This window comes from Pseudorca crassidens, chromosome 17, assembly GCF_039906515.1.
Source record: "Pseudorca crassidens isolate mPseCra1 chromosome 17, mPseCra1.hap1, whole genome shotgun sequence".
Lineage (NCBI taxonomy): Eukaryota > Metazoa > Chordata > Mammalia > Artiodactyla > Delphinidae > Pseudorca > Pseudorca crassidens.
In genome coordinates, this window is record NC_090312.1 from 20,269,824 (window position 1) to 20,285,421 (window position 15,598).

General features: G+C 39.5%; 2 protein-coding genes across 5 annotated transcripts in view; one reads left to right on the forward strand and one right to left on the reverse strand.

The window, feature by feature from the left end:
* COLEC10 (collectin subfamily member 10) overlaps positions 1-15,598 on the reverse strand; it is a 171,039-nt gene that overhangs the window by 144,750 nt on the left and 10,691 nt on the right. The gene's annotated exons all lie outside the window — the stretch shown is intronic.
* Positions 357-15,598, forward strand: part of TNFRSF11B (TNF receptor superfamily member 11b) — a 29,032-nt gene continuing 13,790 nt past the window's right edge. The window contains exon 1 of the mRNA XM_067711421.1: positions 357-561. Within this exon, the coding sequence (XP_067567522.1) occupies positions 532-561 (30 nt within the window). The 5' untranslated portion in view covers positions 357-531. The remainder of the gene's footprint in view (positions 562-15,598) is intronic.

Here is a 15,598-nt window from a genome sequence, read left to right on the forward strand (position 1 = left end):
CAGGCTGCGCCCGGATCTTGGCTGAATCTGACTCTCGGGGTGGAGAAGCCCAGCACAGCAGCTACCCAGCGTGCGCCCAGCCCTCCCACCGCCGGCCGCGGCTGCCAGGAGGCCGGCCGCTGGCGGGAAGCGGTCAGGAAACCTCAGAGCCGCGCGTAGACAGCAGCCGCCTTGTTCCGCAGCCCGGTGGCTATTTTTTTTTTTTTTCCGCCTCCCAGGGGCCAGACATCCCTGTCCCAGCACCGCCCACCGCGCCCCCCCCCCCCCCCACCGCGCCGTTTCTTTCCGCCCTGGCTCTGAAAGCGTTAATCCCGGACCCCAGCCCCACTCCCCCGCTCCCGCCCAAGGTTCCTAAAAAAGAAAGGTGCAAACTTTGGTCCAGATAGGGAACGAATGATCAAAGCAAAGCCGATACTTCCTGTTGCCGGGACACTATATATAACGTGATGAGTGCACGGGCTGCAGAGACGCACCGGAGCGCTCACCCCGCAGCCGCCGCCTCTGAGCGCCTGAGGTTTCCCGGGGACCACAATGAACAAGTTGCTGTGCTGCGCGCTCGTGGTAAGTCCCTGGTCCGGGGACGCGGGCACCGGTGTCCCGGGCGCCTGGGGAGGCTTCTCGCCTCCCGGTCTCTCGACCTACCCGAGGATTGATGGGGGAAAAGCTCGACTTGCTTCCTCTCCCAGGAGAGATTTGGGGTCAGGTTGGAACAGGAGACCTCTTTCAAGCTGATTGTGCTTCTCCTAGGGTGTCCCTTTACACTGGAAAGTTCCTGCTGGGTTTATGGAGAAGAGACGAGCTCTGGACCGTTTTTATTTGAATGATTTTTTATCCATTCTATTTATTGTCTCTCTTCATCTCAGATGGTTCATACCATCTTTGCTTAGTTAACCTGAGCATCATCGCCATTATTATTATCGTTAGCAATAAAGTGGTCTCTTAGAATCAAGATAAGTTGGGAGATGTCAGTTTTCTTAAAACTATTGTAATTAGAATAAAGTTTGGATGCAGTGAATATATGATACATCATTAGGCTCATTCCCCACTTAAGCAAATGCTATAGGAAATTTTGAATAAGTGGCACCAGAGAAAAGATCACACATGCACACACATTCTTTACTGTGCAGTTTAACATTTTACTAACTTTTTATTATCAAAATGGGATATTTCAGTTCTCAATTTCAATGTAATGTGAGATAATGTTAATTAGGTTCTAAAATACATTAAATAATTGAAGTTCAGCACTAAATAGAGCTAAAAGTTATTTTACACATACAATTTGGAAAAGAAGGAATCTCTGTAACTTTTAGCTTCTTTTTTTGTTTTTAATTTGGATGTTGACCAATCAAATTAATAAGATTTGTATGTAGATTATTCTATGACCAATGTCTTATTTCCTTTATGTCACTAGAGTGTGGAATGCATTGAGACATGAATCAGACATTCATGAAAGGACAGGAAAATCCATATTTAAGCCACATATGTGTTTTGGAAGTTGTTGCAGTAACTGCGTGAATATCAGTGTCCAACCCACAAAGAGTGAATGGAAGGCTAGGAAGTCTTCCAATGAGTTCCTGGGATACACAAACATAAATAAGTAAATAAATAGCAAAGTCACTAAAGAAAAGGTAGATTAACAGGAGTCCACACTTACGTATGCTAATCTTAATGTACCACAACAGCTAATACCTATATGTGTATGTGTGTATGTATATATGTATATTATATAAAATAACTCCATAATATGGGTAGCAGGGAGAACTTTTTAAAAAGTGAAGCTTTATTAAAACAGGACACATAGAGAATTGCACAAATCTTAAGTGTCTGAGTTTCTCAAAGTGAACACTTGTGAGCCAGCACCCAGATCAAAGAACACCACATTACCAGCACCCTAGAAGCTTCCTGGGCTTTCTCGCTGTCACCACTATGGCTGTGGCTAGAGGAATCAATATTCTGACTTCTAATGCCAGAGATGAGTTTTGCTTATATTTGAACTTTATGTAAATGAACTTTATGTACTTTTTTGTATCTGTTTGCTTTCACTTAAGGTTCTACTGTGAGATCGTCTCCAGTGTTGGATGTACAAAAGCGCATCCATTTTCACTGCTGTGTAGTATTCCATTGCGTGGCTACACCACAATTGACTTAATCATTCTAGTTTTTGGCTAGTATAAATAATTCTGCTATTAAAATGGGTACCCTTTTATTCTTCCTAGCCTTTTATATGCTCTCAAAGATTTAATTCATATTAAACATATTATCAGTAACTTTTAAATTTTAGAATTTCCATTAAATAATATATATACTTAATAGTAAGTGTTTCAAAATAATAAGTAGACAAATGTTTTGATATCTGGTCTGTATATGGTTGAAGATATATATTTAGATAATACAGCATCTACTAATGGTCGATGATACAGCATTATCAAAAGAGAAACCTTTTATTGTCTTGAACACAGTAAATACTTTAAATAGGAATGATTTCCCTTTCCCTTTCTGTAGTTTCTGAGATTGACTTTATTTTATAAATAATTGAAAAAAGATACTTTGTACTTACACATGAAGAGTCCAAATGCCCTTTTGTAAACACCAAGATGTAGTTCTAAGAACTGGAAGCATTACAGCTATTTAGTCCTTTGTACCAGGCATGCCACTAGGCACTAGGGACAGAACGGAAAACATGGACACGATTTCTGTCCCCATGGACCACATAGCCTAATGGGAAAAGCAGATATTGGATGTATAATAAGAATAACAAAAGGAGAAGCACTAGGTGACGTGGGAACATAAAAGATCCTGCCTTCCAGGACCTCATAAAGAAAGTTGCTGTGCAGTGGTTACGAACTCGGTTATTTTGGATCAAAATTCAAATACCAGGACCACTGCTTACTTGATGAAAGATCGTGTGGCAATTTACATGTCTCTTGAGTTTTAGTTTTCTATAAAATAGAGATAATAATATGCACACATGCAAGATAACCCCATAAAGTTCCTGTTCCATATCAACACTAGCTTCTAGCCTTATGCTCACAGATAACTGTAGGGCGCTCTAGACCCAAATGAATTACGTACACAAAGTGCTGACGAAGCTCATGGGAGGGAGAGATGGCCACCAACTATTACTTTGAAGGAGCAATAGAATGTTTCACTGTTGGAGATAAAATCAAGGCATCCTGAATCTAAGAAGTGGAAGAAGGTAAAATTGTGAGGCAAAGTACAATTCTAGATTCTTTTTTCGGTACACGGGCCTCTCACCGTTGTGGCCTCTCCCGTTGCGGAGCACAGGCTCCGGACGCGCAGGCTCAGCGGCCATGGCTCACGGGCCCAGCCGCTCCGCGGCATGTGGGATCTTCCCGGACCGGGGCACGAACCCGTGCCCCCTGCATCGGCAGGCGGACTCTCAACCACTGCGCCACCAGGGAAGCCCCCAATTCTAGATTCTTTTTGTGAGAGCAGAGGATATGCCTGTAAGCAAGCACTGAGGGGGTGTGGTCATTAGGACTAATGCCATAGTCATGGGCTTTCTGGAATGCTCACTGATGTAGCTAATTAGAGACCTACTCTGCGAGATGAGGTGGTCACATCACCAAGTTATTTCTTTCATGGTTGCTCAAGGAGCCTCCCTAGACTAGGAACATCCTGGTCTAGGACTAGATTTTAACTGGTGGCTGAAACGTCCCAACATGGAGCTCTAGAACCATCCATTGGCCTTCTCAAAGCTAAGCTCTGAATTAATGTGAGACACTAGGGCTTGGGGTTGGGGGGCGGGGTGAAGCACTGGGGGGGGTAGTAAATGTTTTTTCTCTGGACAACTGCCTGATGTGTCCCTCCTCCTTTTGTTGTTGTTTGTTTTGGTTTCCTTCCCTTCCCCCAGTGGTTGAGTATATCTGTCTAGCCTTTTTGTTTGTTTGTTTAAGAGAATGATAACTCTGAAGTTTTGGGGAGAATCTAACATATACTCAGTCCACAACAGTCCTGAACCTCTGACCCTAGCAACCTTTCTGGCCTCTATCACCCATGAACCGTCAGCACAATTCCTAATTTCAATCTGGTCTTTAATTTTACTTCTTAGGTTAAAACCACAGTTGTCCAATTCCACTGGTCAGGGAAGAAGGCTTTCTGTGCCAGATGTTTTATCCACTTAGTTCTAGAAGGAGAGCTATGGCAGTGTCTATCAAAGGGGCACTAAGCACACACTCAAATATTCTTGCTCTCCTACCCACTAACTTGCCAGCTGGGTTTTGCTCTAAGCAACTCTCAGCCCCCCTGCCTGCATGTTCCCTTTTTGTGAAAGCTTTCTGTAAAAAGCATTATTTCCTTTTGTATCTTGTTGACCAGCAGTATTTCCTTTAGCCTGAGTTTCTCCTTTGTGGCCCCAAAAAAGAGGACTGGAAAGTATATTTCAGAGAAAGAGTAATTTTGTAAAAAATTATGTTTGCATTATTCAACGCCTTACCTAATGATGCTTGGCTACCCCTGATGTTGTTACTATGGAGCAGAGATGCCAACATTATCTGTGTATTTGAGTGTCTTACCCTGTAGAGCAGTAGCTCTCCATCAGATCAGACTTCTTCCATGCACTTATTAAAAAAACCCTTTGTGGGCTTCCCTGGTGGCGCAGTGGTTGAGAGTCCGCCTGCTGATGCAGGGGACACAGGTTCATGCCCCGGTCCGCGAAGATCCCACATGCCGTGGAGCGGCTGGGCCCGTGAGCCATGGCCGCTGAGCCTGCACGTCCGGAGACTGTGCTCCACAATGAGAGAGGCCACAACAGTGAGAGGCCCGCGTACCACAAAACAAACAAACAAACAAACAAAAAAACCCTTTGTAACAACTCCCTTGCTCTCCTGAAATGAAATTTAGAGCGCCTATATTTTACCTACATACAGAATTTTAAAAAATCAATATACTGGCATAACTATACTATAAAGGAGAAATAAAAAGAAAGTAATTTATAATAAAATAAGCTTCACTAGAAGACTTAGTGAAGTAATGTTATATTAGCATCTTTACATAGAATTGCCATGAACAGACTAGGAGGAACAAAGATGGGAGCACACGTGTCACATTGGGGTTCAAAACCATGATCAGTCCTGGCTTTGGTGCTGTGATTTTTTGAATGGAGAACAAATCTTGCTAAAGTTTGAAACAAAACAAAGTACAACCGTCTATCAAATTTTATGTTGTTAAATTCCTAGAAAATTCAATATGTATAAAAATCATGCGAAAACCACTTTATATGTATATACATATGTATACGTGTTTGTGCATATATATTTATATATATTTACATATGTGTATATATGTGCGTGTATATATATGTGTGTGTGTATATAAATATATAAAATGGAGTTCAAATCCAGGCTCATATAATGATATATATATATATATTTTTAACTTAGATCACTTATATCAGTCAACAGGACATTTGAAAGTATGTGGGACATGGGATTATTCTTGATCATTGGGGACATTTAGCAGCACATAGAAACCGTGACAACAGAAATCGCCCACGAATTTCCAGAACTTCTAGGGGATAGTACTACACCTGTGGTAAACAAAATATGAGCTCTTTGCAGACATAAATTTTCATGTGATTCATATTTATAGCCCCCAGGTCTGCACAGTGCCTGACGCTAAATGTGTGTTTGCTGAGTCAAAGGAGCTACGGTGAGATTTGCTGGGGTGTGTGTATAACCTACCAGCAATTTCCATGGAGATCCCAACAGAATGTAGCTTACTGCCGGAGATCTAACATTTTAATGTTAGCTTTGATCTCTTTCAAAATATAAATATAACACCCTACCCACCTGACCAGTATTTTAAATATTCTTTTGTCCATTTCTACTATGAAGATACATACCAATACCGTCGTGGAGGTCCATTCTTAAGAGAGCAACAAAAATGAACCAGATTTGTATGTATACCCTTGCAGGTGCTACCTAACCTCAGCTGAATCCCCTTTTTGACCTTCCCATCAAGTGTTCATTCTTGGTTTGATAAATTTGATACATTCGTAAAACATCCCAATGGAGATGTCAAATAGGCATTTGGATTCAAAAAAGTTCAGAGCACAGGGGAAGCCTGGACTTGAGATAAGAAAATCTGGGTCATGAGCATAGAATGGGTTTTTTGTTTGTTTGTTTTTTCTGTTTGTTTGTTTTTAAGCCATAGGGAAGGATATTTCACAGGGCAAGAGAGGAAAGGAGGGAGCAGCTCCAGAGTACATTTCTGATATTGACAGTCAGGTAAACAAAATGCAAGTATGAACAGTAATAGCAGCCATGTTTAGAAAAGAAAACAAAAATCAAAATAAAACTTAGCAACCCACAAGAGCAGGAACTAGTCAATCAGAAATCCTAGCAACATCTGTAAACTATCTATGCAAGAAAAAAGAGTGAGGTATAGCCAACTTGAAATACACACGGTATTTTTATGTGACATGTAATTAGTTTTTGGAACTCACTACCACAGAATATTTATTTTGGGGTAACTAGCATAGAAAGTCTAAAAAAAGAATTCTTTTAGACAGTTGTAGGGATAAGAATAGTGTTACAACACATTAGGTAAGAAGCTGTGTGGTACCCACTCCCTCTCACATTTACCTGGCCTTGCTAAATGAATGTTCCAAAGGCCAGAACAGTCTACAGACACACTAAAATGGTTTCTCTCAACTACAAGGTGACATAACTTTCCAGGTGCTTGGGTAGGTTTTTTTTTTCACCCTAATTTCTCAGAAGCACCTGAATCAGCCAGACCATAAATGGATAGAGGATGCAGGAGGAAATGAAAGGTCATTTCTGAAGGTCATACTTCTAAAAAAGTAGTGTGCTCCAAAAAGCCCTGATTTATTACTTTCTTATTGGGATTTTTAAAAAATCAATCTCTTTAGTATTATAGTTTTAATACTGTGAAAACATTGTTTAATTTCCTTGAAGCATCTTCCTTAAAACGAAAAAGAGCAGCCTTAGGATTTTCACTACAATTTAGTCTGCACCTTGGAAGCATTTTCTATAAGAGCCTCTTAAATAATCAACTTTAAAGTAGGAAAATCTGTGTCAAGATGAATTTAGATTTAAAACAAGATAGAAATTCATCTAAGCTTTGTGACCGCCTTTAGTAAATTCAGTTTTCTTCTCTGGTCTTTGATCCCCAAACCTCCCTTGCCATGTAATGGTACTTTCTTGTTCAAAAAAACTATTTTTTATTCTTAGAAAATATGGATATCAAGACCTTATTCTTTAGAAAGCCCCCCTCCACCATCAGTTGGCATCACCACCAACACCAACACCAACACCAACAAAAGTAATTTAGGAATTCATTTGTGGGGTGTAATGACAGTAAGAACTCTACAACAGCAGACAAGAAGCAAGGGATCTTATTTCTCAGTTTTGCCTTAGATTCTGAGGTCCAGCCAGTGACTTCACTTCTCTGAGTCTTACTTTGTTCATCTCTAAAACAGGGGTGTTGGACCGGGTGATGTGTGGAAGGTCTGCTTTGGTTTTAAGTCTTTGTCATTAAAAAATGAATCAAAATTTTTTACTATATACCTGCTAATATTCCAGACATACAAAGATCAAATGGACTTAGTTATCTATGCAAAAAAAAAAAAAAAAAAGTATACCAAAGAAATTTAAAAAAAAAATCTATTTTGTTGCAATTGTCAAAGTTTCTTCCGCCCAACTGGTTTCATTTATAAGAAATTCTGTTTAAATCAATGAGATCACAAGAGGAAGCAGCTTTTGAAATGTCGCCTGCTTTTAAGTAGCAGGACTAGATCTGGGCTTTAGGATCACAGATTATTCTTTTAAACTAAAAACTATTTTTTCATTCTGAAACAAGTCCTTTTTGTCTTCAGCTAGCATAGAAGCCATTAATGTGTGTATTTTCATATCCCATATAGTTAGAAGCCAGGTCCAAGACATTCCCTCAGGACTTACTAAAGCGGTATAATTATGGTCACCAGCAATCTCCTTAGACTCCTTTTGAGCAGAGTTTTCAATCTGTATTCACAAGGAAGTACTCGACAACTGCATACTGCTCTTTGGAATAAGTGTCAAACGTTCAGGTGAAATAAGCATGATAATGGGTGGGTTGGCATGACCATTAAATACTGCACTGGAACTCTACATGGGCTGTTAGACACATCCCTCTGCTCCCACACTGTTTCCTGTCTCTTCTAACATCCAGTAAAAGGAAAAAAATCAACTAGATTGTGCTAAAACAAAGGTCAACTAGAAAGTGTGAGTGATGGTTACTGCACAATGATGTAGTCGTTAGTGCCGTTTGTAAACATTTTCCATTCTCCTCCCTTTCAGAAACATGGTAAGATTGTAGTTCTTAGTTTTCTCTGGGGAGCAAGGGGGTAGGGGTGTGAATAGTTCTGGCAATGACTTGTGAGTGTAAATGACAGAAGTCACTTCCACATTAGAGCACTTATTTGTCCATATATGACCTCCAACATTTTTTTCTCTTTCCCTCTTTCACTGCAAATAAACCATGTTCCAGGTATTAATTTCTATATCATCCTAGGTCCTGGACAGACGGCAATGCTAACAACCTTCATTTTCACAAAAATCCTCGAATGTGGAGATTGGTATCTATTTTACAGGCAAGGAAACTGAGATTCAGAGAAGTTAGGTAATTTTCCCTAAGGTGACCTGGCTGAGAAGTATTTTCTGTCCTGTAGGAGCTTACATCTAGCAGCTGAGTCCCGTGAAAAATACCCATAAGGCAGAGCAAAGCTTCTGGGTTCCTTCAACCAGAGTTCTCTTGTCTGCCGGGGTTAAGAATGCCCTGGGATGCGGCTCAGAGTCATATCCTTGGTCAAAGTGATTGCAATGTATTTTTTCATCCTTTTTTCAGCTCCTCCTTCAGCTGGAGGGGGTCACCATGTTTTTGTCTTTGTTTTTTCTGTTGAAATTAAATGTCCTGGGCTCCTTACTGGACTTGAATTCTAAGTCCAGACCCATTAGGGTATAGAGCATGAGGCAAACGCTTTATATTTTAGCTCCTCATTAGAAAAGTGCAATCCTAGGGAAGCAAGAGCGGGTGAAAGAAAAGTAAGCAAAAAAGGAAGGCAACTTCAAGGGGGTGCATCACTGAGAAGCTGCTACTTAGTATAAAGTGCAACTGATTGCTCAGTCTCACAAGACCATCTTCCAGAGAGGCTGTGTGAACTACTGCATTCCAGGACAGAAGACAGAGAAGAATTTATTCACAGGGATAAATGATAGATAGATAGATAGACAGATAGATGACAGATAGATAGATAGACAGATAGATGACAGATAGATAGGGGATGGGATGGCATGGATGGATGTATGGACAGATAGACAAAATATAGATCTTACTGAATTTTACATTGTGTCATAGGTGATCATTTATATGCCTATCTCGTTAGTAATACTGCAGGTTCCCAGGGGGAATAGTCAATTGTTAAAGGCTTAGGTTCAGACAAGATTGGATTTGAATCCCAGCTCAGATGGGTACTAGCTCTGTGACTTTTGACAAGTCACTCAACTTCTCTGGGACTGTTTCTTCATCTATAAAATGGGGTTAATACTATCACCTCAGAGGTTGGAGGGGAGGGATGACAATAGCATGTGAAGAAAGGGCTCAGTATAGAGCCTTTTATGTAATGATGTTATAATATATTGTGTTATTATTATTCAGCATATCACCCAGGGCTTCCAGTATGATGTTTTGCATGTTATAGGCACAAGATAAATGTCTACATGTTTAAATCACATCCTGTTTTATTCCATTTCCATTTCTAGTTTCTATTCCATTTCATAACCACCATGGCTGTTTTTTTCTAACTTCCTCTCACAAGCTGCCCTTGACCATATATTGATTGGGCTTCAATCTAGATCATTAGCAACCAGATTGACTCATAGGATGATGTGAGCAATGTATTATCTTTGAGGAAAGGTAGATATAAAATGGAATTTAAAATTTGATGTTCAAAAATATCAACATACTAGGGCTTCCCTGGTGGCACAGTGGTTGAGAATCCGTCTGCCAATGCAGGGGACACGGGTTCGTGCCCCAGTCCAGGAAGATCCCACATGCCGTGGAGCGGCTGGGCCCGTGAGCCATGGCCGCTGAGCCTGCGCGTCCGGAGCCTGTGCTCCGCAACGGGAGAGGCCACGGCAGTGAGAGGGCCGCGTGCCACAAAAAAAAAAAAAAAAAAAAAAAAAAATCAACATACTAAACTGTATTGCCCATTCTGAGCTCAAAATGCCAGGGACTGTAGCTGGAAAACTGAACTAGTGATATCACCCTTGTGCTTGTCAAGTGGGCCTGAATGGACATAATTATAAGGAGAATTGCAACCAGCCCTGTTGTTGAGTTGAAATTTTCAGAATTGATGCTATATCTCAAATCTTGTGATTAATAGAAGTCCAAGAGAAGAAATATTAAGATCTGAGATCCAAAATGTGGGAGATTTCTACACATCTCCCTCGGGAAGTCTGAAGTGTTTACCTGCATTACAAGTTCTTTTGTCTTAGAGATTCTCTCATTTATTTGTTAATCTATCAAATGTTAATTACCTATAAACTCCTCTGAAGCAGCACAAGCCTCATAAGCAACTCTGTTCTGACAATTCTGGTTGATTCCAAACATAAACAAGGTACTGCTAATTAATTGAAAAAGCCTCCAAACAACTAGAGGAAACTTCTTGAAGGGAACCGAAAAAAACTCATTTAAAGTTAAGTTTTACCTGGAGACAGTTCTTCAGCCCCAAGGGAAGCAAAAGAGTGTAAAATTTGGCCCAGTGATTCATCTAATAAATCATAATTGCTTGTGTTTCCCTTCTCCTGTTTACCTAGCAAAAGCTGTTGGCAGCAAATGAACAGATTTTAATGCATTTGCTCTACATCCTGACCTAGAGACCTAATCCTGGCTATTGTGGAAATTATTAGGCAGTGGTAGACCCTCAGGTGGGGAACTGGCAGCAGGAGATAAACCTCTCAAATGAGCTACCTGCTTTTTTACACACTTACCTTTCAAATAGAAGCTAAATACAAATGGAACAGTACATGCAAAATGCCAAGCGAAATGAAAGATGCTTAAACAAAAATCTTCCTTTAAGCAAATTCTGTCATCACTATCATTTTACAGATGAGAAAGCTGCAGATTTTGTCCTTGTCCTTGAAAATTTATCCTTTACATGGAGGCTATTTATCTGTGTCTGTAGAATCACCAGTAATCCTAATTACACATAGTAGGTACTCAATATCTATTGAATTGAATAAAATTAAAATAGATATATTGAATACGTGCTATGTATAAGACACCATGCTAAGCATTTAAGGTGTATGGAAACAAACCCTTTTCTATCTGAGCCCTCTAAGCAAATCTGTGGAACTGCCTTGAAATATTTTACTTAGACCAAGCAAGTGATACAAGTTGGGAAGATACTGAAACTGATTTTAAAAACAAGTCAGAGATGCTTTTTCTGGAGATGATTAAGAATAGGATAGATAATCGACTTACGGCATATTTTAGGTGTGTTACTCCCTACTGACCAAGAAACTTCAAAATGTCTCCTAAAATGAGACTGATTCAAAATGTCCCCCATTTCCCACCTCCTATGTAATTAGCATATGTAATACTGACTCATTCTTGTCTGGAATCTTATTCTTTACCAAGTTTATTTGTGTCCCTTTACTAATTTTAAAACAATTGTATAGGGATAGATAAAATAAGGATTATTCTCATTTTAGAGGTAAGATAATGGCCAAGGGTTATTAAGCTGGTGGTCGAACTAAGCTTGGAACCCTGGCATGTAGGTTTCCAGCTAAAAGTGCTCCTGTAAATTCACATCAATCTAATGGATCTAAAAGCTGTACGCTTTTTAGATATTCTTATACATTATCCATTTAGCATTCTTCTTGAAACTTTCTGTGATATCCCTACTTTTTTTTCTCTTTTTCATCCCATCTTGCAAATGTCTGTAGGTTCCAAAGGTAAACATTTTAATCTTTTTTTGCTTCTGTACAATATCCTTGGGTAATGCCATCCTATTCTCTGTTTCTAGAGCCATTTACGTGTTCATAACCCTGAAATCTGTGTCTTTAGCTGCGTTTCTATCCTGAATACCCAATACACGTAGTTAGGTGTCTACTCGACATCATCAGTTGAGTCTCATAGTTGGAAGATCCAAAACTAAATTCATTGTCTTCCTCCATAACTGTTTCCTCCTCCTGCTGTTGGTAATTATTGGCAACACCACATATCTAGTAGTCAGAATTCATGGGCATGTTCTCTATTTGCTATTTCTAGTACCTCCCTCCCCATGCAATCAGCTAATATATCATACCTATCCCTTCCTCTCCTCCTTACCACTGTCTAATTTCAGCTTCTCCTCATTTCTGACCTGTTTCTCTATTGAGCCTTTTCTTGATCCTCTTTTTCCTCTGTTTTACCTCCAATTGTTTTGCAGTGATTTATGAGTATTTTACATCAGCCTAGGCTTTTGGATGAATGTTCTAGCAAACAGGAATATTAACTTATTCAACCCCATTGTTTAGCAATATTTCCAGAGCATAGTAATTGTTTCAATAAGTGTTCACTGAATGAATGAATAAATAAATTATTTAAGGAATGGAGGAAATAGGAGAGAAGTTACTATACTATAAGACTATAGAAAGTCAAGTAAACTAATCTTCATAGGAAAAGAGGTTTTTTTTTTTTTAAAAAAAATAAGCTTTATAGTTTATACTACAAGAGATCTTTAGGAAACTCACCATGATATATATCCTGAATGTTTCCTTTCTTGGCTAAGATGAACTGTAAAATACTATGGTTTCCAAACTGACCAGAAGTTTAGCTAACTCTGGAGAGTCCTCAAATAGTTTTCTGTGGCAAAGATCATGACGAGGGATCACAAAAGGAACTCCCAAACCAAGTAGTTATTTCAAGCTTTGTGTGGGCTCCTTTTAATGAATTTTCCATAAACGGAAACCCACCGGGTCACTCATGGTTCTGTATACCAGAGAGAGCAAGCCCAGTGGTATGCGACTGGCTGCATTGCATCATGCAAAAATAAATTTGCTGGAGGAAGTGTATTCTTGTATCCTTTAAGGAGAAGCATATACTGGTAGCCTGCTGTAGTGAAATCACTTGTCATCTAAGAAATTTCCATCTCAGTAACTTTGGACAAGAGCTAGTCTTAGCACAAAGAAAGAAAAATCATCAGTTCATCTAGGCTTTGGTTGATCTCCTCACTTTCGTGATCTCCTAACACTATGCTCTCGAATCTGAATGAAAAGTTAGCATTTTAGGGCTTACTTTTGGACTGCGCATGAAGGCTATAGCATAAGTTAGAGCATTTAGTAAATGTTAAAGGATATGGCCAAACAATAGTATTCTATGACACATGCTCTGGGTTTTAATTCTGCCTCTACTAATCACTGTGACCTGGGATGGTTGGTCATTCTAAGACTCATTTTGTAGCTTGTGGAGACTTAATGATGATACTGGTAAAACATCATAAAGTAGGTACCAACCAATGTGTTATAAAGATTATTTTTCAGTTCAACGCCTGGCACAGAGATTTAATGTGTGTTTGTTAGAATGGAACAGACAAAACAGAATTCTACCTTCATATTGCCCATTTTTCTTTCCACTACCATATAACTCCTAAATATGGGGAATTTTGTTAGAAATTTTATGTTTGGGACTAAGGGTTATGTGATTAATTGAAAGATCAGTTAAAGCATTTAATAATAAAAATTACATACCTATATCTTAAATATTTTATTTTGACTTAAAACATTTAAATAAACATTCATTCACCCGTATTTTGAGATATAGTCAAGGCCTTTCTTAGAATCTGTGTTGGCTACCTGGAGTCCCATGCTGTCTTTCTTACAAAACCCTTATCTAAAATGTATGGCCCATCCATTTCAGTTTTGGAACTTAAAGACATTTTTGAAATAAATTGATTATATAATCCTTCTGGATGTTTTCCCCATTTTGTTTTTGCAGTTGTCTCAGCTACCTCAGATGCTATGGTAGGGTTCTGTTGTTGTTGTTTTGTTTTTCCATGCCTCAACTTTATCAAGTCATCCCCCAAGCATTCAATTTACTTTTCATAGAAAAATAATTTTTTCACACCCATGTTTACTGGTTTACATAATATTTGAGTCTCCCAACTATAGTTACAACTACAGCATATACAGACACATACATACAATGAGTATCAACAGAGTCAGCAGCAAACATATCACTGACTTTTTTAAGAGAGCAAATGGGAGCTGGAATGCTCAAGGAGAAGGCATGGCTAAGAATCCGGCGAGCTGGGGCAGCCCTTGGTTTTACAGAGGGAATGGAAGGCATGGGTGAATCTGAAAACTGGAGGTTGATAAGAGAGTTCTGCAGTATAGGCATAGCTTGGAGATATCGCGGGTTCGATTCCAGACCACCACAATCAAAGGAATATCACAATAAAGCACATCACATGAATCTTTTGGTTTCCCAGTGCATATAAAAGTTATGTTTACACTATACTGTAGCCTATTAAGTGTGCAATGGCATTATGTCTACAAAACAATGTATATACCCTAATTAAAAAGTACTTTATCGTCAAAAAATGCTGTCATCTGAGCCTTCAGTAGGTCATAATCTTTTTGCAATAATAACATTAAAGATCACTGATCACAGGGAAGTCCCTGGCGGTCCAGTGGTTAAGACTCTGTGCTTGCACTGCAGGGGCACGAGTTCCATCCCTGGTTGGGGAACTACAATCTCACATGCCACGTGGCACGGCCAGGGGAAAAAGAAAAAGATCACTGATCACACATTACCACAGCAAATAGAATGATAATGAAAAAGTTTGAAACATTGCAAGCATTACCAAAATGTGACACAAAGTGAGCAAGTGCTGCTGGAAAAATGGCACCAATGGACGCTCAACACAGGGTTGCCACAAACGTTCAGTTGTAAAAAACACATATATTGTGCTGTGAAGCACAATAAATCAAAGCACAGTAGAGCAAAGTATTGTAAAAAGGGGTTTTACAAATAAAAGAGTGGAACAAGAAGTAGGAGGGGGGTTAGAGCAAAACATTTGTTTCCAAGTTCATTGGCTACTTAAACTCTGTCAATATTACAGTGATAGAAAGAAAAATGGTAGAGCCAGAAAATGCTTCAGAGAACAACTAATTCAGCCCACCCATCACCTTCACCCACTACAATCACCTGCTAATATTTGACAGATGAGGAAAGATGGTTGGGTTTGAAAGAGAACATTCTTTAACACAGTCCAACATGAAAGAAAAATGGAAGGTGAGGAGAGGGACAAAGCTACTATAGATGGAGCCTGAACTGTCCTTTCAAGAAAAGAGACATGGGGGGCTTCAGGAAGGATTCCTGGACTTGTGGGAGGCACTAGATTAGAGGACTTCTGGATTCCCTTCAAGGATTAGGGGTCTACACCAGAGGATGGATGGGTAGGGAATGGGGAGAGGAAGAAAGAAAAAATGGAGAGAAAATTCCATTTAATTTTTCTTTAAAAATCAAGCATAACCCAAAGCAGACTGGCCTCTTTTACAGACAGCACTTTATGCTTCTGCATAGACACCTATGT